At 46.2% G+C, this 24,063-nt stretch overlaps 1 protein-coding gene across 3 annotated transcripts in view; it reads left to right on the forward strand.

The window, feature by feature from the left end:
* GckIII (Germinal centre kinase III) overlaps positions 1-24,063 on the forward strand; it is a 200,949-nt gene that overhangs the window by 65,392 nt on the left and 111,494 nt on the right. Inside the window, exon 2 of one of the 3 annotated variants that reach the window (XM_011136583.3) lies at positions 8,609-8,927. The exons of 1 other annotated variant lie outside the window; for it this stretch is intronic. In XM_011136583.3, coding sequence (XP_011134885.1) covers positions 8,754-8,927 — 174 coding nt within the window. In that variant the 5' untranslated portion in view covers positions 8,609-8,753. Of the gene's footprint in view, positions 1-8,475; positions 8,928-24,063 lie in introns of those variants that run through there. One more of the 3 variants, XM_019840193.2, reaches the window with a different exon arrangement.

Raw genomic sequence — 24,063 nt, forward strand, 5'->3', positions numbered from 1 at the left:
ATTTCAAGTTATTCGGTTCAGCAGTTTTTGCGTAATCGTGTCAACGGTTTAAGAAAATGGTGGTTTTCAGATAAACGCGTTTAAAATTTGACGTGTACTTTCCACATAGATAGTAACAAATTTATTTATTTTATATTATACTTAATTTATTTTATTTTATACTTTGAACATTAATGAACACACTGTGAACACTTCAAGTCCATTGATTCTTCCGTTTCAGTTAAAAAAGAAATTCGTAAAAATAGCCTTGAAAACGGCCTGCTCCGCACATAATTCCCCCCTTTAGGGGTTATACACAGTCAGGAGACCAAGAATAGTGGGCTTTTTGATGATTTTTTCTAAAAAACTGAGAAGTTTTTATTTCTTACAAATATATACATTTGAAAAAGTAACATTTTAAGAATGTCTAAAAATTTTTTTGAATCGAAATTTTAATTCATAAGCGCCGCGTAGTAACCGGTCTCCGCAGGTCCCCTTTAAAAAAATGTAATGTGCGGTGAGCAACTGAAAGCCTAATCATCTGAAATCAAAAAAGCAAACAGATTTCATTTAGTATACGATAATAGCTAGTGATTAATCGTTCGGTTTTGCAAAATATTGATTTATAACAAAATGGCGGCTCTTTAAAATTAATGTTTTGATTTTTATCAAAAAAATTGCCTATTTTTCGGTCATAAGATAGAAAATATTTGTCGGAAAAATAAATCCAACGATCAATCCACGAGATGTTTGTGTCTAAAATAAGTACGTACAATTTCAGAGTGATCGGTGCTGTAGTTTTTTAAGATATCTGGCTCACCGACTTTAAAAATATTATTTTGAGAAAAACGCGTTTAAAGTCTCAAGTTTAGTTCAACTGTGGTTAACAGCAGAACTTTGCAATTTACCTCTGGTCGGCAATTCCGGGGCCATATGAAATACCTTTTACCTCAGTAATAGCATCGCTCCGCGAAGACTTCTGTTGACGGCGAGTACTTTATCCTGCGCGCGTCGCCTCTTGCGCTTGCACTTCGGCTACATCGATACGCGCTCGGTCTTGATATTCACAATACGTGGCACAATTGTGACCAATATTGATTTCTAATGCATGCATTATTAATAAATATGCGACAGCACTTTTACTAAAAGTGCGTGCAGCAATATTGATTACAAACGATTACGAGTCTGTCTTCTCGCTAGCTCAACAACTTCCGAACTGAATTTTAACGGTTTTTTCTTTCTCCGCTTAAGCAGAGGGGAACATCGAACAATAAAGACCCGAAACCAGTGCTTTCAGAAACACAGAAAAAGGCCGTGTTTGTGAACGCTCTAGTGGCCGCGTCAGGTAACAGAAATTCGAGCGAACGCTCGATCCCGTTTTACTCAACTCTCTGTAACTTCGCCAAATTTTTGCAGATATCGACATGAAGGATTTTCAGGATATATATTTTCAAAACTTTTAAAAAAGTTAAAAGTTTTAAAACTTTTAAAAAAGTTAAAAGTTTTAAGAAAATGTATAAAAAAATCGGTTTTTCACTCTGCTAAGTGTACATAACCCCTTAACGAAAAAGAAAACGGAAAGCCAACGGCGAAGGCGAGGCAAACACAGTTTCTCTCTTTCCCCCTCGCCCTCCCTCTATCGTTCTTGCTTTTGCTCTCGCTCTCTCTCCCTCTCCTCCTCTCTCTCTTTTTCCTCTCCCCCCTCCTTTCTCTCTTTCTCGATTGACACGACGACGGCCTCATCGCTCCGTCGCCCGCCGCGAGCGTAAATCGTCCTCTCGCGAACACTTTTCAATATCACCACGCGCGATTCCTCCTCGTCCGATGCGCCGCAAATCAAAACCGCAGGTGCTCCCTCGTCGCATCCGCGGCGACTCGCTCGGCTTGCCGCAGGAGGAGCAGGACGACGCGCGGCCCCGCGCGAGCCCGCTTCGGGGGACGCGAGAAACGGCGAGAAGGGGGAAACGCGCGACGACGCCGCGCGGAAACCTCATGCGGCCGGCAGCTTTACGAGCCGGAACCGACCTTCGCCCGGATTCTCTCCCAGCGATGCTGCATCGTTGCGGGAGGCGGGGGAGGCGAGAATCGCGTCGCCCGGCATCGAGGATGATGCGGTTAATGGGAAATCCCGCGAAACGTCGCTCGCGGCAAAGTGAATCAGCCGACGAGCTCTCGTCGCGAATCCTGCGAGCCCTGCGCGATATAGGGGGGGGGGGTGGAGGGCAGTGGAGGAAGTAACCCGCGTTCCAGCGCATCGTGAATTTTTATGCGACACTTTCGTGCGTGACCGAGGGGTGACGATGAAACGACGAAGAGTCGCGTCGGATTTTTTTGCGAAATTTTTTTCGAGGATCCTCCGTCCCGAGGCCGATTCGGCGCGCGAATGGAAATTGCGATTGTATCGGACAAACGCGTCATGTATAGTTTGCCAGTCGACGTTTCGACGGTTCTGTCAAATGTTTCCTGTGTTCACCCTTTTACCTCGCCCTCCCCCTCCCATTCATTCACGGTCGATTTCATCCGGTTAATTGGAAAAGTTATCGCGTCCGAGCGCGCCGACCTGTGATGCGCGCACGAGGACGATGGCCGATCGCGCGATCGATAATCCCTTTGATTTTTTTTATGTTTTGAATGACGGAGCGGGCAATCTTCCCTTTTTAATGACACAGACTAGTTGCAATCTGAAGTCGGTTTTAAGGCACGTATTTTTCAGAAAATCCGAATCACGTGAAAATTTATATATGAGGGTTTTTGGGGTCGCTGATGATGAATCCGTTATCAGATTTTCGAAATTCAAGATGGCGGATCCAAGATGACGGGCGCAAAACTGAAAAATCGCGATAATTTCAGTGACAATGGGTATTGTGGGGTTTTTGGAGTCGCTGATTACGAATCCGTTATCAGATTTTCATAATTCAAGATGGCAGCCAGAAATATGTATAATATAATATGTATAATATAAAAATCACATTTGACATTCACAATTTCCATCTCAAAGTCGTCATTTTTCACCTCAGATTTGTAGTCGAAAACCTGAAAAACTAACCGGAAGACAATGTTAGGTAAATTTATTCGAATTCCATGATCCGCCAACTTGAATCCGCAATCTTGAACAATAAATTTTGGATCTCGGATCCGTAACAGCGACCCAAAAAAACCCCAAATCTTGATTTTGAGCAAAGAAAATTCACTCATAGTTCGTGGAAAATTATTTTTTTGTGTAAAAAAAGTGTATTTTTCATACTTTGTTTATTTTGTAATAAACGGACAACTTATGCAAAACACTTTTCAACCTTTCGTGTATGTTCCTATATCATATAAGAAGCTAAAAAACGCAAAAAAAAACCCGACAAGAATCCCTCAAATATGAAATATTTCATGAAAATGTGAGAATAAACAGGTGGTAATACTTACCACTATGCCTCAAAAGGGTTAACGAGATTATTCGACTGAATTCCTCCGCTGTAATCCGCGGCGGCGGCAGCGGCTCAAACGAGACTCCCGAGTTGAGCCGAGAGAGTTTTCAATTATCGAGATCTCGTACGATTTACTTTGTGATTAAAATGTCCGTTCGCCGCTTATCAGTCGCCCCGGAGCAGCTTGTAAATCGATCGCCTGTTCTTGGGCGATAAGAGCGGTAGACGCCCGCCTCGACTGCGGCGCTCGAAAAGTTGAGAATTATTACAATTATTCGAGCTTGCGGCAATCAGTTATCAAAATTTATTATCTTCTCGGCTCTCTGTAGAAAAGTTTCCGCGACAAGCTGGTGGACACGTCAGCAAAACCGCTCGCTTTTCACTCCCCTCGCGTCCCGTATTAACTGTCGAGCGACACAGTGAGTGGGAAAAGCACGTCGACAAAAACCTCTTTCAAATCGAACTCGCATTCAGAAGTCATTCCCGACTGACGTAACAAATATTGATACATAGCTCCCCGAGAGCCAATGAGGGGCGTCTGCGGATAGGAGAAATCGTCATTACCGACGATGAGACGCGTGCGCGTAGGACGAGGCGTAAAATAATCTCGTACGAAAACAAACAGCAGGAAGGGGGAGAGGGGCAGGAGGAGGAGAACACACCTTATTAATCTCACGATTGGAGTTCCTCGAGCAAGCCGATTTACCTCGATTTTCTCGCGCGCGTACCGTTGCGACGTCCGTCCGTTGGGATCACGGACGTTCGATGGCGATCTTCAACGGAGCGCGGTGATTGCAAGTCGACCGGCGAGAGAGAGAGAGAGAGAGAGAGAGGGGGGGGGGGACGGGAAGGGGAGAGAGAAGTCGGGATCACGCGCGACCCAATTTGATTACGAGGCGTAGTGTTCCGGTCGCAATTATTACCGTGGCGCTAACCACATTACGTCCTTTGCGTTGGTGAAACAGAGAGGAGTGGGAAAGGAGGGGGGGAGGATCCCACCTGCCGCGAGATGCCGTCTGCCGGCGGTTTCCTCCGCGTCGAGCAATCAGTTCGAGCGAGTTCAAATAACTATTCCAATTAACAGTAAATAGTACGGTACACGTGAGCCAACTAGTCTCCCCCGAGAAGCAAGAGGGGGGAGGGGGAAGGGGAAGGTGACGGGGTCGCGTCGCGGTGACAGCAGCCCGTTGCTCGCGACGGCCTCTCGTAACAGCCGTCGTTCTCGTCCTCGTCGGCCGAGTGTATCGCCCGCGCCGTTAACTCGCGAGTATCTCCATCGACAGCCGTCCGAATTGATTGACCGACGCCGTCGCCGTCGCGTATTTCAACATGCCGCTGTCAGCAGCCCGAGGTCTTTTTTCGAGGCGCGCAGCCGTCAAGCGTCGATACTCGAGCGCGCGTCGTCAGTCCAACTGCGAGGATATTAACCCTGCAACACCAGGATGTTTCTGTTACCTCCTCCTCTTACTAGGACAGGTGAATCTTCATCCATATAGTTTTTCTATTATTTCTTTTTTTAGTGTACGTGAACGTATAAATATTTATGAACATTAGAAGTCCTAGCAGGACACCACTGTGTAGTGTGCTGCTATCTAGTGGCCACAGTTAGAAAATATCGTCGGGTGGAAATGAATTTCGATGTTTAGCGTTGAGCCCCGATCAGTCGAATGTTCGCGCTCGACGGAGCTTTCCGGTGGTCTCTGCTGAGGTTGTCCGTCTCTTTCGCTGCTCGAGGAATCGCATTAGGATACGAGGGGGAAGAATGGAGACTAGAAAGAGATTGTAATAACAAAGAAAAGGATGGCTGCTCTGTTACCTTTTGTTATCAGGATGGGTGGATCTTCACCCATAATTTTTTATTATCTTTTTTTTTGGAATGTACGTGGACTATAAATATTTATGAACATTAGAGATCCTAGCAGGACATCACTGTGTGGCGATAATTAAAGCTATCTAGCGGCAATAGTTAAAAAATATCGTCGGGTGGAAATGAATTTTAAGCGTTGAGCGATTAGTCGAATGTCCGCGCTCGACGGAGCTTTTTGTCCGCCTTTTTCGTCGCTCGAGGAATCGCGTTGTTGATGGGATACGAGGAGCTACAGTGGAGACGAGAAAGCGATTTATAACAGCGAAGAAAAGCCGTTGCCGCTCTCGGGTCTCAAAGTGCGCGGCAGCGGCCCGTCTTCTCGCGACGCGGCGGAGTGCCGCTTTCAAGTCGGAGACACGAGCCCTGCACGCACGCGATGCATATTTTATCGGAGCTTAACGATGATAGCCACGCCGGCGCGTTTCAGACAATTAAAGCGTCCATTTGGCGAACGAAGAGTTCCAAAACGAACGAAACTTGGAACGCGCGCGCCAGCCGGTCGCGAGACCTCCTCCTCGAGAAAGGATTTATCCGCTAACACAAACTCGCGCTCATACAGGACGTTTATAGCGGTAAATGACAAGGATGTGCGAACTCATAATTTAGATCGAAGGACAATGGGCGACGGGGAGAGGGGACGGGGGCTGGTCCGAGCGGTGCTTGAAACGATTTATCGGCGCGCCTTGGCTCGACGTAATGGGACGTTACGTTCATCGTGTGCAACATGCGCGTTGAACGATGTTTACGGATGAAAATCGCGGTTCACGGTTCATCCGATCGACGCGCACATTACGCACACCGAAGGGAGACGGACAGAAAGGGGGGAGGGAAGAACGGCGGAGAGAGAAGGATAGACGCGTCGGAAAGCAGGAAAGCGGGAGAAAACCGCGAACGGGACAGAGACAGAGACGGAGAAAGAGAGACAGACAGAGAGAGAGAGAGAGACAGACAGACAGAGAGAGAGAGAGAGAGAGTGGGGGGAGGGAAGGGAGAGGGGGGAGAGAGGAGGTAGAAGACGAATAGCCGCGGTTCGCTACATCTGACTATTTATAACAAATCAATAGGTGCCGCGCGCGGCAGCCGGTGCACTTGCGAGCGGTTCTTGCACCTGCGAAACATACACAGAGAGAGAGAGAGAGAGAGAGAGAGAGCGCACGGTGTAGGATCTCCGCGCGCGTTTTTAGCGATAAATGACCCCGCGGCGGGTCGAACGCGACTGGGGGGGAGACACGGAGCAAAGAGGATGTGTCCGCGGTGTGATGTAACACTGGCGGCGGCGGCAGGGGGGGATGGTAATAACGAGTGATCGTTCACGTGTGGCGAGCACGACGAGCGTGTGTGGCACACGCGTGAGATACATTTATTAACACCGCGACGCCATATTGCGTCTCGTTAGTCGCGTATAGAGCGTGACTAATCGTATCTAACATCACAGAGACCCGCGGTCGGTCGATAAGAGCAGCCGGAAAATATTCGCGGGAGGGGCCGGTGAGAGGGGGGAAGGGCGACGTTGTGCGTTCATCCGCGCTTATATTTTGTTCTCGGTTCCTTGATCGATTCCTTAATCGTGCCGTCGAGCGAGATCGGTGGCGAATTAACGCGACGACCAACGCATCTTGGTTTTCATCTTGCGACCTCTCACTTTTTCGGGGCTTCCTCGACGTTGCCTCCTTCCTCTGCGCTCTATCTGCGACGATTGAATCGGCGATTTTCCCCATCGGGGGGAGGAGGGGGAAATGTCCGCGAAACACCGCGATCCTCGGAGTGCGGTCCTTCGGCGCGTTAGTCGGCGAAGGTCACCGGCGGCGACGAGAGGAACGATAACACCAGTCGAGACTGATTTTGTCAGAAAAGGAGTTACACATGATTTCGATAGGATTTTACGCGTAGATTACGAATCAGAAATCCAAAATGTTCCATCACGTCACGTATTTGAGAAAGTGGCGGTCAACGGGTGGAAAAAACGCGTTTTTGGCACTTTCTGAACCTCTGTCACAAGGAAACGGGATGTGATACAATTACTGTACGTGGGCTCAAGTTAAAGCTTGAACCTTAAACTTCAAATATATGATGCTAGATAACACGTGACAATACTGTGGAGTCGTGTAGCACTGGTTTTTTGACTGGGCGCGCGCCAATTTCGATCTCGCGTTTAACAGTGAACCTAGTTGCCCTGTAAAACCTACTAATCTGATTATCGACAATTTATGTTAACATTCAATAGCTTTCTTAAATTGTCTTATTTTAAGCTATCTGATCTTACGTTCGCTTACTTGAGACTTTCCGTTGTAATCAAGGTTTACCGTCAAACGCGGAAACGATTCCACAGTATTGTCACACATATTATCTAGCGTCATATATTTAAAGTATATATAAATTTAAGGTTCAAGCTTTAATTTAAGCGTATCATTAATTTTGACCGCCATTTTCTCAAAAACCCTTTTCACAAAAACGTGACGTGATGGAACATTTTGGATTTCTGATTCGTAATCTACGCGTAAAATCCTATCGAAATCATGTGTCACTGCTTTTGTGACAAAGAAAAAGTCGCAAAATGTAGACTAGTGTAATTTCACGCTAATTAATAATCAATCCTACGGAGGGGTTTCCGTCTTTCTTCGGGCTCCTCTCGGATGCCGCAATATAAAAACTCTCTCTCTCTCTCTCTCTCTCTCTCTCTCTCTCTCTCTCTCTCCCTCTTTCTCTGTCTCTGGAATCAACGCGTCGCGCTTGTTATTTACCTCGGAAAAAGCGGGCGGAAAAATGGAGAAACGCAAACTGCTTCGCAAGGACTCGTGTTTACTACCGAGGGAGGGGGAGAAGAAAGGGTGCCACCAAAAGCAACCCTCCTATAGCCTCGCCGCAGCCGTCGACTCGTCTGTTCGCGACACCGCGAACAATCCCGCGGCCCGACCGTTGTTCCGCAGCTTTCTTCAATTTTAACGCGGTGGAATTTTTACGCGCTAAACCCGAGGGAGCCCGGAAAAGCTCTTTCCCCGCTTCCGTCCGAACGCCCACTCCCGGCGCGCGTATCCCCGCGGCGCGCCACGGCCGGGGATGAAATTGCCGAAAGCGACGGAACCACCGATTGGAAGTGACCGGCGTGCGTTATCCCGCAGCCTCGTCCTCCTCGCAGTTTCACGTTTCCACGCGTTTTCCGCGAGCCTCGGGGAGCGAGAGAGAGAGAGAGAGAGAGAGAGAGTGTGAGAGCGAGTGAGGGTAGGGGGGAGGCGGGGGAGATTCCACGAAGCCTCGGGGCCCTCCACCCATCCAACAGGCGCGGCCGCGTAGATTCGTCGCCTGGTCGCCGCGCGACGCGAATGGAACACGCGCCGGTTCGTTTCAGCACGGCGGCCGAGTCGGAGAACGGATTTTCGACTCCGAGTCATGCGACCAAACCGGAAGTGAGCACGGCGCTTCACTCTCGGAAGGCAACACCGTCGCACGTACCGCGGCCGCGCGCGCGCTCGCGCGCCAAGAACAACCCCGACATGTTCGCCGCGATGGTGTTGCACAAGCACAACAAGCACAACAACAACGGCAACCACTCGAATCATCACGCGAGCAACAACAACCCCGCCAGCAACACCGGCAATAACCTCAGCAACAGCAATCACGTGAATAACAACGTCAGCAACGTCAACCGGACGTTCAGCACGAGGGCGGTAAGTCAGACGCACTTAAGACCCCCCCTGCCATCCCCCTCCGACGATCCCGACCGCCCCCGATTTCTCGTCTCGCACGAAGACTCGCCCTTTTCCCGCCGACGAACGGGGAATGTCTTCCCGCGGCGATTCGCTTTGGCCTCGCGCGGCCAAAGGGCGTCTCTCCGCCTGAAAACTGTCCGTGTCTTTTAAGCGTAGATTTGTATACACAAAATGTGAACGCTCCGCGAGAGAGGCCACGGAGACTCGGTCTGAAAAGCACAACCACCGGCATTCTGTCGGCATCTTCCAGATCTGAATTTAGATTCTAGACTCTTGTCCAGCTTGGCTTCTCCCGGAGAAAACTGGCCGAGCGTAACATGCCTGTGGACGTGTACTGCCTTGACTTCCTTGCCGATCGAGATCTCGCGAGGAACATCCGCGAAGTGTGTGTGTGTGTGTGTGTGTGTGTGTGTCCGATTTCGAAGCTTGGCGTATTTGTGAAGTAGCCAAAATTAAGAGACCCATATTGTTTTTTATCGGCAGTGGCTCAGGTTTAAGGGATGAAACTTCCCCTCAAAGTTTCACCCCCTTCGCTCTGTCTCGACAATTATTGCAGATAGGAAAGAACTTTTTAAACGAAAATTGAATAACGTAAAACACCGTACAATTTTTGTTCAAAAAGCTTTCTCCTACCTGCAACCGTTGTCGAGGCAGCATGAAAGGGATGAAACTTTGAGGAGCAGTTTCATCCCTTAAGCCTGAACCATTGCCGGTAAAAACAATCTTTTATTATAAAAAATCTTTTTATTTTTTATGTAAAAATATCTTTTTATTTTTTATGTAAAAAAATCTTTTTATTTTTGGCTATACTCTACAAATATGCCAAATTTTTCAGTGTACTAAAATAATCGGCGAATCAGCAATTCATCGACACATCTAATCGTACAGATAATTAATACGCGTGATTATGAGTGATTATCTCGTCGCGATTAATGAAATCACTTATTAACCAGTATGCAGTCAGTCGGCTCGCAATGACGGACCGAGAGACTGTTATGAGACTGGAACTTTTGATCACTGCATTATTGCGTGTAATCGCAACTCGCTTGATAATTTCGACTATTTTGGTTCGCCAAAATTCGTCGATTAATTAACGCCCGACACTCTGACGGTAGACAGCGAAAGGGGGATGCGAGAGATACGCCCCGGCGCGCGCATCATCTTGTCTTGAAATCTCTCATAAGACGCAATCTGTATGTACAAGTCTGTGCCTTTGACACACGTAGCATGTCGCTTCAGCTATTCGCTCCAGCTATTCGCCTCAGCCGGTCACACGGAAGTTCAGCCAAATTTAACGAGCGGGGTGTATAACGACGCCGCTTCGTCGGGGAGCGAGAGGGCGGCCTCGCTCGCCCCTTGCGACCCGATCGAGCGTGTCTGCGAGGAATTATTTTCGCGCGTGTCGAGCGAAAACTACGAGTCTCGCGCACGCCAGTCGTTAGATGCAAATTTCATCTTCCTCCGAACGCGTTCCGTCTCTCTCTCCCTCTCTCTCTCTCTCTCTCTCTCTCTCTCTCTCTATCGAGCGACGGCGGCGAGCGCGAGCTGCGGGAGCGCGAGCTGCGGGAGCGCGAAGATTTAGAGAGATTTTTATCAGCCGAGCGAAAGACTCGAGATGCTCTCCTCGTTCTCTCGCTCCTGGCGGAAGAGGACGCGGAGAAAAGAAAATTTTTCCGCTCGAAGGGAAATCGCGTTTACGGCGCAAAGGGCGGGACTTATCTTCCCCCGTTGCAGAAACGAATCCGGAGGAATCGCGCCCGCGCGGCGATTCCGCTGACGACGTCGCCGCCGCCCGCGGAATGCGGCGGCGGTCGCAAATTTCATTCTTTCTTACTGCTTTTATCCCTCTCTTCTGCTTCTCTTTCTCTCTCTCTCTCTCTCTCTCTCTCTCTCTCTCTCTCTCTCCCTCTGTCTCTATCTCTGTCTGCCGTTCCCTTTCGCTTCATTTCCCTTCCTTTGGTCCGCTTCTTCTGACGTCACCCGTTTTTTTTTCCCTATCCCTTTTAATTTCGTCGAGAATAACAGGGCGCGCAGATCCTCTTTATATATCGTCGCGATATAAGCTTGCTTTGGTCGGATTTGTTCCTCCCCCTTCTCACACGCAAGAGAGAGAGAGAGAGAGAGAGAGAGAGAGAGAGAGAGAGAGAGAGAGAGAGAGAGAGAGGGAGAATGGTCGTAGAAAATTGGGCGTCGGCGATGGCGTGCGATGACTAGCCGAAAATGTTCATTATTCCGTAATCCCCGTTAATTCGGGCAGTCCGTGGCGCGGAAAAGCTCGCCGCAGGGATGATAAATTGAAAACTGAAAATTTAAACTCGATTGTAAAAGCGAGACACCATGGAGTTAAATATGAATGCCGACGGTATTACGCGACGGTAACGCACACGCGGTGGATTATATCGGTTTAATATTTTAGGGAATACCCCGCGAATCTCTTTTATTTCACGCGGCTTGTTAAAAGGGCTCAAGGTATTTCGGTTTCAATTTCCCAGGGTACACTCGGCCGAAAGATTGGAAATGGAGAATTCCAGCGAGCGGCCGATTATCGAAATATCTCGTAGGTGAGATACGCTCGCGTTGTCCGACGCGGTGTAACGCGATGCGACAGAATTTATTTGATAGGAGTAGCGAGGAGAGAGCTGGAGATGCGGGCATGTAGAGCCAGGCAAAGAGCGGGAGAGAGGAAGAGGGAGGGATATGTACAGGGTGCTAAATTTCAAACGTAACAGGTAAAAAATCTCGAAAACTATGAAAGATATTAAAAAAAGCTAAAACACGTGTTCCATGACTTCGAAGGGGAAAGAGAATGGCATTATCAGTTTTTTATTTGGAGGGCATTTTTGAGGTCAGTTGAAGGTCAACTTAATTTTTTTAAATGGAAAACCCAACTTTTTATTATATCTTCTTTTTCTACAAATTAATTTTGACAACTTTTGTCTGAAACATTATTTTTATTTGCCTAATATTCTTTTAAATATTTAAGGAAAACACGGTAACTTTTTCAACATTTAACTTACGACATCTCGTTAACTATTCGTCGAAAGAAAAAATAGTATTAGACTTTTTTTACTTTACTTACTATCAAGAATATCTCACTATGATAGTGCCCTAACTTTTGTTAATTTAATAATTTTGAAATTTCCAAAGGTCGATAAGTATATTCGAGATCAAATTCGTAACGTTTCACACGGAACTCGTGAGGAGAGAGAGAGGGTCGCCATATCGATTCTCGCCAATGTTAAACTGCACTCGCGCGGCGCGAAATCATTGTCGCTCACGTTTTCCACTCACCAGGAACATCCGCGAAATGTGTGTCTCCGATTTCGACGAAACTTGGTATATTTATAAAATGGCCAAAAATAAGAGACCCATCTTTTTTATCGTCAATGGCTCAAGGGTGAACTGCCCCTCAAAGTTTCATCCCCTTTATGCTGTCTCGATAATTACAATAACAGGAAATGCAAATAGGAAAAAAGTTTTTAAACAAAAATTATACAGTTCTTTATGCCATATAATTTTTGTTTGAAAAGTTTTTGAAAATTGTTTTTTTAAAAACAATTACAGTTACGGTTTTTTATGCCGTACAATTTTGGTTCAAAAAGCTTTTTTTTTGATTTGCTATAATAATCGAGATTGTATAAAGAGGATGACACTTTGAAGGACAGCCCTTAAACCTGAGCTATTGTCGATAAAAAAAAGATATGGGTTTCTTATTTTTGGCTACTCTACAAATATGCCAAATTTCCTCGAAATCGGAGACACACACACTTCGCGGATGTTCCTCTCGTCAGTTTTCCGCACTAGTCGATCGATAACTTAGTTAATTAAAAATCTCAATATCCGGGATTCATTAGCGTAATTATTGACACAAATAATCAATATACGTAATTACGAATAATTTCACTGGAGCTGAAATGAGGTCGGTGTCATCAATCAGTGTGTGCAATCGGTCAACTCGGAGCGATGGACTGAAACTGTTGAATCGAGACCGCCATCGCAATCGTGCTTCCTCGCGAAACGAGCGCCATCGAGCATCCCGCGATGGGACTCGCGGATTCAAGGTGGTGAGGAACGGGACATTCGCTCGTCGCCGGCTCTTCTCGCATTTGATTCCCGAATTACCGTTTGCGGTTTATTATTCCAACGACGGTGCGACCTGCATCCTGTTTGCCGTCTGGCGAGCGGTTTACTCTTTTTTTCTCGCTCCCTCCTCGAGAAGGGGCGGGGGACTACGAATGAGTTAATTGCATCTGTCGGTCCACCCCCTACCCGGCCAAGTCGCCGCTCCGGGAGGGTTGTATGCAAATGAAGTAGTGAGATTAAATCCTTTGTGCTATTCGGTCCTGATAACGAACACGTTGAAGAGGACTTGCTGGAAACGCTATAAATTAACAACTAGATTAAACCGTCCATCGCCCTCTGTTTCGCGTCTTTATGCCTCCTTCCGTCGCCCTCTCTCTCTCTCTCTCTCTCTTTCCGTGATGTCAATCCCTCTCTCCCTCCAACCCTTTGCCCGCCATATCTGGCCGGCGAATCAGTCGGCCAGACGACGTCCGAGGCCTTTTCGAACGTTTTATTCCGTCCGCGGGGGAGATACGGGGCGGTGGAAAAAGACGCGAACAAAGTAATTCCTCACTCACGGATTTGTATTAATGTTTCATCTCGCGAAAATTTTTCGTCTCTCGTCGGCTCGTCTGTCTTTCCTCTGATTGTGCGACTCCGAAAGCCCCTTTACCAACGGAACCGAAACGTTTCAGCCGTTACCTGCGTTCTTTGTCTCGGGAGAACCTCGTTGTATTAACATGTCAGACAAAATCGCTGCATTTTTACGTTGCACCCTCATTCAAAGTCTTGCATCAACCCTTAAAAGCTACCATCAAGGAAAATAAACGTTATTGTGCCATCATAGGTGAAATTTCACTCCGGTATATGCTTCTTTATTTTACAAAGAAAAAAAGTAAAACAGATGCAGTTAAATATATCCCATTGTTACTAAATATTAAATAAAAATGTTAAGTAATAATAGTTATAATAAAGTAATAATAATAAGAAAATATTAAATAATAATATTGAATGAAAAGAGTAAAGCAGATGCAATTAAATGTCTTATTATTATTGAATACTGTATGAAAAGTGGGAAAATTATTGTTTACAACGGTTGTACAAATACCATTACGATGATTACTATATTTCTCACTCTCTTTTCTCGGGAAAACGCAGCCTGCCTTAATGTCGTCGACGAGGATAGTACCGGGGCGTGGTACCTTCAGTGTTTTCATCAATCTCTTCTAAGATTGTTCGTTTTAATTAAACGGTAAATTTGGGATTTTCAAGCGTTCTTTTAAATATTCACGCAACCGACCTAAATTCGCGTTCGGGGACAATGGTGCCGCAATCTTGCTTCGCAGGGGAGGATCTCAGCACTTAGCGTTTCCCTCCCTGTATACAATATTTACTCACTTTTTTCTAAAAGAATTCAGATTTTTCCATTTCTCCTGAATACGTAAACAAATCTCAATGAACTTGAATATCCTTGATCGCCTGCTTTCTTGTCACTGGCGTGTCTTTCGTTAGACAAAATTAAGTTATCTAGATTCAATCCCAGATGGAACTTGAAACTCACTCAACTATGACATTAAAAAACGAATTGTAACTCTTTTTTGTAACTTTAGAAAAACTTACACTTAAGATATATCATGAGTGAAATATTGCCCCAGGCTACCCCAAGCTTCTTGCCTTCTTTGTCATTTATAATCATTTATAGCAAAGTATACGAGAGAACTGATTATTATTTATTATTATTATTATTATTCGTTTTATTATTGTTATTATTATTATTATTATTATGTTATTGTTATTTGATATGAATAAGTACCTAAAAAATTTGTGTTACCAGTTGTTGCGTTTTTTAATAATATTAAAACAAGATTCGCATGGGGTGAGGTTTCATCCATGGTAGCTTTTAAGGGTTAATGTTTGGTCTCTGAGTTCTTCTGCCCCGACGCCTTCCTCGTCTCCGACTACCCGTTACCGCGAAATCGTTTCCGGCTGATTCTCTCTGTGGAAAAACGGAGTGGCCGGACCGAGCGTTCCCTTCGAACGAAGAAGACAGACAATCGGTGACGCTGTTCGATTCCCGCGTCTCGTCGCGCGTACGCTCCTCGAGCGCTCTCCTCTCCTTCGACGTCCATTCGAGGGTGAAAACATCGCGCTCACGGCAAGAGACAAAGGCAGTTAAATATATCGAAGCTCATTTTCGCTCAGAGGGAGGCTTGTCCGCCGGCCGACCGGCCGGCCGGCGACTCCCTTGTTTCGCCGTACTTTTCGCCCTTCGGCCGCTCTCCGCCGCTGCGTCATTTCTCAACCGCCGCGTAATTCGATTTCGAAGCACGCCAAGACTCGGCTTTGTGCGACTTTCCGGGCCCTCGCCGGCTTGAAATAACTTCGTCAAGGGTTCTGATCTCTCTCTCTCTCTCTCTCTCTCTCTCTCTCTCTCTCTCTCTCTCTCTCTCTCTCTCTCCCTCTCTCCCTCTCCCTCTCCCTCTCCCTCTCCCTCTCCCTCCCCCTCTCTCTCTCTCCCTCTCCCTCTCCCTCTCTCCCTCTCCCTCTCCCTCTCTCTCTCTCTCTCTCTCTCTCTCTCTCTCTCTCTCTCTCTCTCTCTCTCTTCTCTCTCTCTCTCTCTCTCTCTCTCTCTCTCTCTCTCTCTCTCTCTCTCTCTCTCTCTCTCTCTCTCTCTCTCTCTCTCTCTCTCTCTCTCTCTCTCTCTCTCTCTCTCTCTCTATGCTCCTCTCTCGTCTATGCGCTCTCGCGTATGCACGTAGTGTGCGCGATATACATCATATATCGGCCGAAAGAGAGGATGAGTGGCGCGGCGGGAGAGACAAGCAGACCCGGCAGGATCCGTAAAGGATCGGGGCGATCTTAACAAGTGAACCTCGGGAAACGTCAGACGCCGATTTGTTTCCAATTTTTTATAGTTACTTTTTATGTCAAAATATGGAGAAATCTGTTATCATTTTTAGCTTAAACTAATTTTCTCAATTTTTTTCGAAATTTCTCAAGTTTTGCACAAGTACACCATTTTATACATATTTAAAACAATGTTTCTTAAAAATATATATATATCTGATTTGTTGAAACTTGCACAGACATGTCGCCGATTATGAATCGGAACCATTTTGTAAAATTAAAAATGGCGGATCTAATATGGCTGACGTCATTGTTGAAAGAGTGTTCAGTTTTACGCTACATTCGACGTTGGGTAATCTTTCGGCTCAGTATCCAGCAAACAAGCTCGTTTTAACGTCAAAATCTGGTAAAAAATGAACAAGAAACGAAGAAACAAAATGAAGAAAAAAAATTTTGCAAAAGAGTAAACTGTCGTTACCCAACGTCGAATGTAGCGTAAAACTAAACACTTTTTCAACAATGACGTCGGCCATATTAGATCCGCCACTTTGAATTTTACAGAATGGTTCCGATTCATAATCGGCGACAAGTTTCAACAAATCAGATATATATATATATATATATATAATATTTTTAAGAAATATTGTTTTAAATATGTATAAAATAGTGTACTTGTGCAAAACTTCAAACATTTCGAAAAATTTGAAGAAATTAATTTCAGCTAAAAATGATAACAGATTTCTTCATATTTTGACATAAAAAATAACCATAAAAAATTGGGAACAAATCAGCGTCTGCCGTTTCCCGATAGTTCACTCGTAAGCGTAGAGACGAGCTCAGGAAATCGCTCCGTCGTGGAATTGAAGAAGATTTCCAGAGCCGACCTTCCCCGCGACATTTCCGCGCCGTGTGAGAATTGTCACGGGCTAATTAGACAATCAGACGCGAACAGGACGCGTCGACGAGACGTGGCGTTTCTTCCTTCCGCGGGGTCATCTTCCTTCGCGTTCGTCGAGACGACGAGAATCACGCCGTCGCGTGCGAATGATTCGCCGGAGATGGGCAGAAATTGCGACTCCGCGCTCCGATGAGCTCGAGATACGAAAATCGCGCGCGCGCTCTAACAAAAGCCGGCTACGTTGGGCGCAGCGGCAGCTATGATTAAAAACGTGGCCTTTAATCCCAAACGAAAGGACCATCGGCGGACGGGGGGGGGAGAGGAGGGGGAAGGTCGGCCGCACGTAACGGTAAAAAGCAATCGGCCTCGGGACTCGGCGGCGCGGCACCAGGGGGGGAGGAATGAGCTTCGTCGGGTGTTTGCGCTTTTCAGAATAGCGACGCTATTACGGCAGATCAATAAACTATTATTCGAGCCTGGTGAAAAAAGGCGCGATACTCGGATATCGATATTTCCGGCCGTGATAAATATTCAGAGCCTCGCGAATACGCGGAGCCATCGATTTTCGGCCACCGACGGCGGCGGCGGCGTTCCGAAATTCTTGCCGGTCTCGTTCGGCCTTGTTATGCAAAATTATTCATTCTCCGTCGCATGTTCGTCGCTAATGATTTTATGTCAGCGTCGGCGCAAGAAAAAGCGAGCCTACGTGTGTGTGCGCGAGCTTGTGAAAGCGGCGCTCGATGCGTTTCATTAACGCGCCACCGAAGCGAGATAGGATCCACCGATCCGAAAATTCACCCTCGTCCGTTTGCCTGCGGGGGCGGCGTGACGGCGGGGGAAAGGAGGGGAGGCAGGGAATGCGAAGGGATGGTACCCGCGCGTAGCCCCAGCCAGGGGAAGGGGCGGATCACCCGGACGACCGCATCTCGTCCGCGTCGGCGAAGTTATGCTCGGACAATCAATGGAGCCGGCTGTAATCAGCGCGATTATAAACGGCGCTTCGCTTTTAACGCGCCACCGCTCGTCCTTCATTAAAGTCCGACAAATTGGCCGGACGGCCATGCCGTTAGCGCGCATCGCGCCGCGCGCGCGCGGCTTTCGCCGACAGCTTTCGCAAATAGACGCGCCGCAACGCTCGCGGTCGGCCGACGTGAAAAACGCACCGTCGATGTCATTACGGCCACCGATCGTCATTTCCGGGACGGCGGGAGGTGATTGTCTCGGCGGCGGCGGCGAGACGCGCCGACAGGCAGCTTCACAATTTCGAGAACGACTCGCGCGCGCGCGCGCTGGCCGACTTCTATAATTAGCCCGCGCGCTGGCGTGCGGCTTTTCGCTGCGCTTTTCGCTGCGCTTTTCGCTGCGCGTCGCGACTCGTTGGGCAATCAATGTTCGCACGCTCTCGCTCGGTTATCGCGCCGTTCGTTCCGCGTCGTTAGCCGCTCCCACGGCTGACCGACGGTGTCTGGCGGCGACGGAGGATCTGCCGCGACTTTTGGGATATCGGCGATCCCAGGAAACTGCTCCGTCGCACGGTGGGACGTTTGCATGAAAAAGTTGGCCAAAATTATTTCTTGACGAATCTCGGTTGAAAACGTGCTACTAATTATACATATATATATATATATATATATATATATATATATATATATGATCATTATAAAGATTCCGTCTAAATTGTTCATGAAGTAAAGTGCAGATATATACGTAAGAACATTTTAATAATTAAGAAAGCATAATATCGCGCGTCAATAAGTACTCAACTAGACAAACGCCAAATTTCTTCAGCCAATGAGTGTATTCCATCCTCAGAATCAACATCGTTTTCATTTATTGAAATATTTCCTCTTCTTGACGCGCGGTCAGTGAGAAGAAACATATCCAATGTTTCCTTTAAAAATGGTTTAGATTTCTCTCTTGGTCTCGTATTTGTTAGTAACGGGTCAGAACTTCGTAGAAATCTGTTGGTTATGTCCATATTACAAAAGGAAACAAAAAGAAACAAAAGGAAACTTCATGTCTAAATAACCTCTGGACAAAATCTAATCTTTACGTTTAGGGAAACACAAGTAATTACTAAAACTGCATCCGCGGTTTTTCACGGCTAATTCTTTCGGATATTTTGTCCGGAGAGATTACTCTTTCATTTCATCCAAGAAACGTAACAGGGATACACCCTGAAGTATAACTAAATTCTTCGAGTTTGACATCGAGAACGCAAAAGGATACATTATTGAATGCTATTTTCAAAATCGTACATCTACGTGAATAACAATTCAATTGTAATAAATATAGTCTTAAACGTTTTCTCATACCTTCCTCGAAACAATCCATAACGAAAAATTTCGCGCTGCCGCTTCTAAGAACTTTAAAATTCGAAGATTGTATGTTATAAAACGCTAGGAATTGATGCGTGCAATACGAATAACGTCGAAATCCCGACTAACCGAACCACTTCATGTTATCGCGGATGAACAAAAGCGGTCCATTATTCCGCAGATATTCAACTGTGTCTAGGACAGTCACTCATGTAGAGCAGGAATGATTTTAAGAAGATTCACTTTTGGCCAGCTTTCCAGGCCAAACATCCCACAGTGCTGCGTCGCGAGGAATTTGTAGATCACGCGTGGGATGCTCAAATTTGAGGCTCTCAGTTGACTTGAAATCGCAAATATGCCTCGCACTAATATCAGATTAACTCCTCGAGTGAAGGCGAGTCTCGAACGGCCTTTGCGAATCTGTGGGTTTCCGATAAAGATCCCGCAATCCCGCGATCAGTTGCAACTTATCAGCAACTCTTATCAATTGTGATCAGTTTTATAATTTTCTTGATCACAATCGATAAAGCAATTTATTTAGAACACTACATCACAGGAAATGTTTATATCATAAATCATGAAAAGCACAATTTGATTAAATTTTCGAATGAAATCTTACGCAATAGAATTCAATAAAAAATTTTTGCAATTAAGGCAGGACTTACATGCGGAAAAGGTCGTTTTCAAGGCTATTTTTATGAATTTTTTCAACAGAAACGGTTAGATCAATAGATTTGAAATTTTCACAGTGTATTCATTAATGTTCAAAGTATAAAATAAATTTTATTGAATCACCGATAAAGAACCGATCCAATTTGTAATTATAGATAAAAATGCAATCATCCGTTTGCTGTCGACATAACTCCGGGTCTCTCACTACTCTGAAACCAAAAAGTGAGAAAGATTTTTAAAATATACGGTTGCCATTATAGCCTCTACCAAAACGCAGGCAATGAAGCCAAGTTTGAAAAAAATAATGACTGTACAAAAGAGTATCGAAGATGAAACTTTTTTCAACTTATCAAATCATCATTAATGCAATCATATTTATCATTAAACTTTAAACAAAATGAATAAAATAAAATATGACTGTGTACGAGATAGGGGCGAAAATTACATGTCTACTGTGTATTGTGTAAAAATTTCGAGTTATTCGGTTCAGTAGTTTTTACGTAATCGTGTCGACAGTTTAAGAAAGTGATGTTTCCAGATAAACGCGTCTAAAGCTGTGCGTGTATAGATGGTAACAAATTTACTTTATACTTTGAATATTAATGAACACACTAAAAATGTCAGGTCCGTTGATTCCACCGTTTCTCTTAAAAAAAAAAAAAAAAAAAAAAAAAAAGAAAAAAATTCGTAAAAATAGAAAACGGCTTGATCCGCATATAATTCTCCCCTTAAAATAGAACACATTTCGAGCGTTGAAATACTTTCACGGGTAAACTGGACAAACTGCGAGTCGCATGTCGCGACGGTTACCTCTTTCCCAATGTTCCTCATCAGCGCTTGGCTGATAGACCAGGCATAGAAAACAGGAAGAAGGACAAAGCTGTGGCAAGTATCGGGATGGAGAGAAACGTGGAGGCCGCGTACAGCAATGGCGATTATTGTAGCTTGAACGTGTGCTTATCGGGAACTGCGACTAACGGAGGGTTAATTAGCGGGTCATTGACGTGCGTTTAGCTCGAGCGCGCTGCGCTCAAAGGTAGGCGGCGTTGTCCTGCAGGGCTGCGCTACACCTGCCGCTGAGCTGACCAGTTCCGCGTCTGGCGTTCTCGGCGTTCCGTCAGTCCCAGAACTTGGACACACGTTGCGTTGGAAGGGCGCTCTATCGGTTGTGATCAGGAAAATGACCGAAGCGGAGCAACGACGCGGGCCGCGGGTCGCTCGTGAGAGAGCAGAAATCCAAAGTCCCGCGTCGCAGACGGCGAAAAGAGGCTCGTGCAGGACAAAATGGCGCGTGTGCCGAGGGTACTTTCGAAAACGTAGCGCGCGGACTGCTCGTGCGAGCGCGAGAAGCAGTCGGAAATGTCGGGTGAAGTCCTCTCGTGCGCGAGGGGATCGTTGGCTCTCGAGAAAATTGATACCTCATGGAAACACGAAGCTATTTCCGCTTGTCCGCACTTGAAACACGCCCGTCTCCGCTCCGCGACCGCTCTCGGGACCGTTAGCGCTCGATTGCGACGGAGAGGACGTGGCGAAAGGATTAAATATACGCGACAGGTGAAGTTTGTCCGCCGCAGGAACGTCAGTTTTATCGCGCGACTTCTTGCCGCGCGACGGTAAAATCGCGAGGGGCCGAGACGCGGCGATTATTTTATGACCGCCATAACGGTCTCCCCCGTCGCTTTTATACGGACATAAACCCCAAAGTTTCGATACGATCGCGTCATCTCGTCGCGCGCTCCGACGACCGCGACCGTGCCGCGTCAGTCGTCGCCGTTGTCCTCCTCCTCCTCCTCGTCTTCGTCCTCCATTATGTAGTATCCAGCCAACTCTCGAATCCATAAAACACACGCGTGCGACACACACGCGCGCGCGCGCGCGCGAGTCCTTTTCTTATAACCATCATATCGCGAGTGTCATGCAAACGTCCTTACACTGTCGCCTCGCCGTTGCCTGGTCGTTGCCTGGCCCGACGATGAAATGTTCGTTTTTATCCGCGGAGGGCCGCGCTCGAATACATGAATGAGCCAAGTGGAAAAATCGTACTTTGTCCGTCGCGATCCCGCGAATTGTAGATCCTGATGCCGCAGCGAATTCTCCGATTTTCCAAAGCCTCGCGGATCTCCGGCGGCGCCGTCTCCTCGCGACTTTCTTTTTTCGCGCTCCGCATTTTTGCGAAATTCCCACCCGCGGCAGATTCCACGGCTAGACAGGGCCGTGGGGACGATCGAGAAACGTGATGGGGGAGAGGGGGGACGAGGGTGGGATTGACGGAGGCTTTAAGTTCCTGTAACGTCAACTTCAGACAGACGCGACGATGTGCTTACGACGCGCCCAACTTTTTTCTCTTTTTTAACAAAAGCTTCTTTTTTATATACGAGGGTAGTCCCAGAAGTACTTGACCTAACAAAGGAAACACAAAAAATTTGGGAAGAAATATCTTTATTTCTCTACGTAGTCTCCCTTTAGCTCAATACACTTTTCCCAGCGATGTTCAATAGCTTCGATTTGTTTATAGTGTTTATAGTGGGAATCGTCGAGCTCCTCAAAATAGCCATCAAGCCAGCTTGGTCCATTGTTTTGACTGTTCCTTCGTCTCAGGTGTGAAGTGATGGACCCATGTTTCATCCATGGTTATGAATCGGCTTTATTGCTGCGAAACTTCGCCAAACACTCGATTGAAACATCCTCATGACGCTGTTTTTGTTCCAATCGCGGCACCCATCTTGCGCACCCAGCTTTCTCATGTCCTAATTTTCAGTCAATATGCGATGTACAGCACTTTTTGAAATGCCTACCATGTCTGCTAACTCGCGCTAACTTTCAGTCGACGGTCATCCAATACCATTTTGTGGATTTTCTTCACCATTTCTGGCGTGGTCACCTCATTTGGTCGATCACTGCAGACTCCCCCAGAGTAGAATCTAGCTCCGCTTTGATATTGGTTGGACTGAGGCCTTTCAAATGAAAGTATTGTATCACATAACGATGAGCAATTTTTTCCACGTTTACAAATTCACTAAGAGCGTTCACTATCGATGGCTGCCAAACAAATACTAAACAACGTAGCGTCGTCAAACTTCAAACTTAAGCTTTATAAGGCTGGTACTTTCTACCATAGTCATTCTTTTCAAACAACAACCGCTATCTATACGTCAGGTCAGGTACTTCTGGGACTACCCTCGTATATAATCCGAACCCTTATAATAGAATTGTATAATTTTTGTAATTTTATATAACATAATATATTTATATAATATAATTTATATAATATAATTTTATATAATCCGAACTCTTCCTCGTCGTCGGTATCAACCTTTGAGCCACCTCGTCGACTTTTGCGATTTCGGATATACAGAGTGTCCCATTTAACCTGACAAATCGTAATATCTGGAAAACTACATGTCGGATAAAAAAAAGTGGGTAATGAAATTTGTTCGTCTCGAAGGGGAACATCCAATGATATCAAACTCGACCTCCCACCCCACTCCCGGGGGGTGGAGGTGGGGGGCAACTTTGAAATCTTAAATGGGAACCCTCATTTTTTATTGCAGATTCGGATTCTACGCCACAAAATACGTAAGTTTCGTCCGAAACTTTTTTTTTGATTCGTGATAGATGGCGCTGTAATCGCAAAAAATTAGATTTCCTGCAATTCTCCAGAAATGATCATTGGATTGGAAAATAAAAAAATACCTGTTCAATATTTTTAAAAATATTTTTTAAAAAACATAATAACAGTTATTCCCCCCCATCCCCTCGGGGTAGGGCGGGGTGGTAACGTTCAAATCTCAAATGAGAACCCACATTTTTCATTGCAGAATTAGATTTTACGTGAAGTTTTTATGGAAACAATTTTTTTCACTCGTGATAGATAGCGTTGAATTTTTCCAAAAAACTACTTTTAGCGTTACCCAGGAACAACGACGAGGACGTAGTAGCTTTCTGTTCCCTTCGGGGTGTTTGTTTTATTTAGGTGAGTCCCCTCGCCTCTCACCATCGGGGTGCTTGTTTTCAAATATTTATATAAATAGCAAATTAGCAGACTGAAAGACGATCACACTTCTCGATGTATGACGTTGTCGCACCCATCGGCCCGATTTGTTGGACACGGCGATAACGCGGTACGAGAGGCGCGCGAAGGCGGTGTTAAAATTGTTAAAAAGCCCCGAGAAGATCGGCATTTTTCAAAGCGAACGCGCCGATATGTTTGCCATTCGGATAGTATACATTCGATATTACAGCGACGCGCATCGATCAGCCGGCCGGTGGTCGGGCTTGCCAGACAGCCAACCAGCCG

The sequence above is a fragment of the Harpegnathos saltator genome, unplaced genomic scaffold, assembly GCF_003227715.2.
Source record: "Harpegnathos saltator strain DR-91 unplaced genomic scaffold, Hsal_v8.6 scaffold425, whole genome shotgun sequence".
Taxonomy (NCBI): Eukaryota; Metazoa; Arthropoda; class Insecta; order Hymenoptera; family Formicidae; genus Harpegnathos; species Harpegnathos saltator.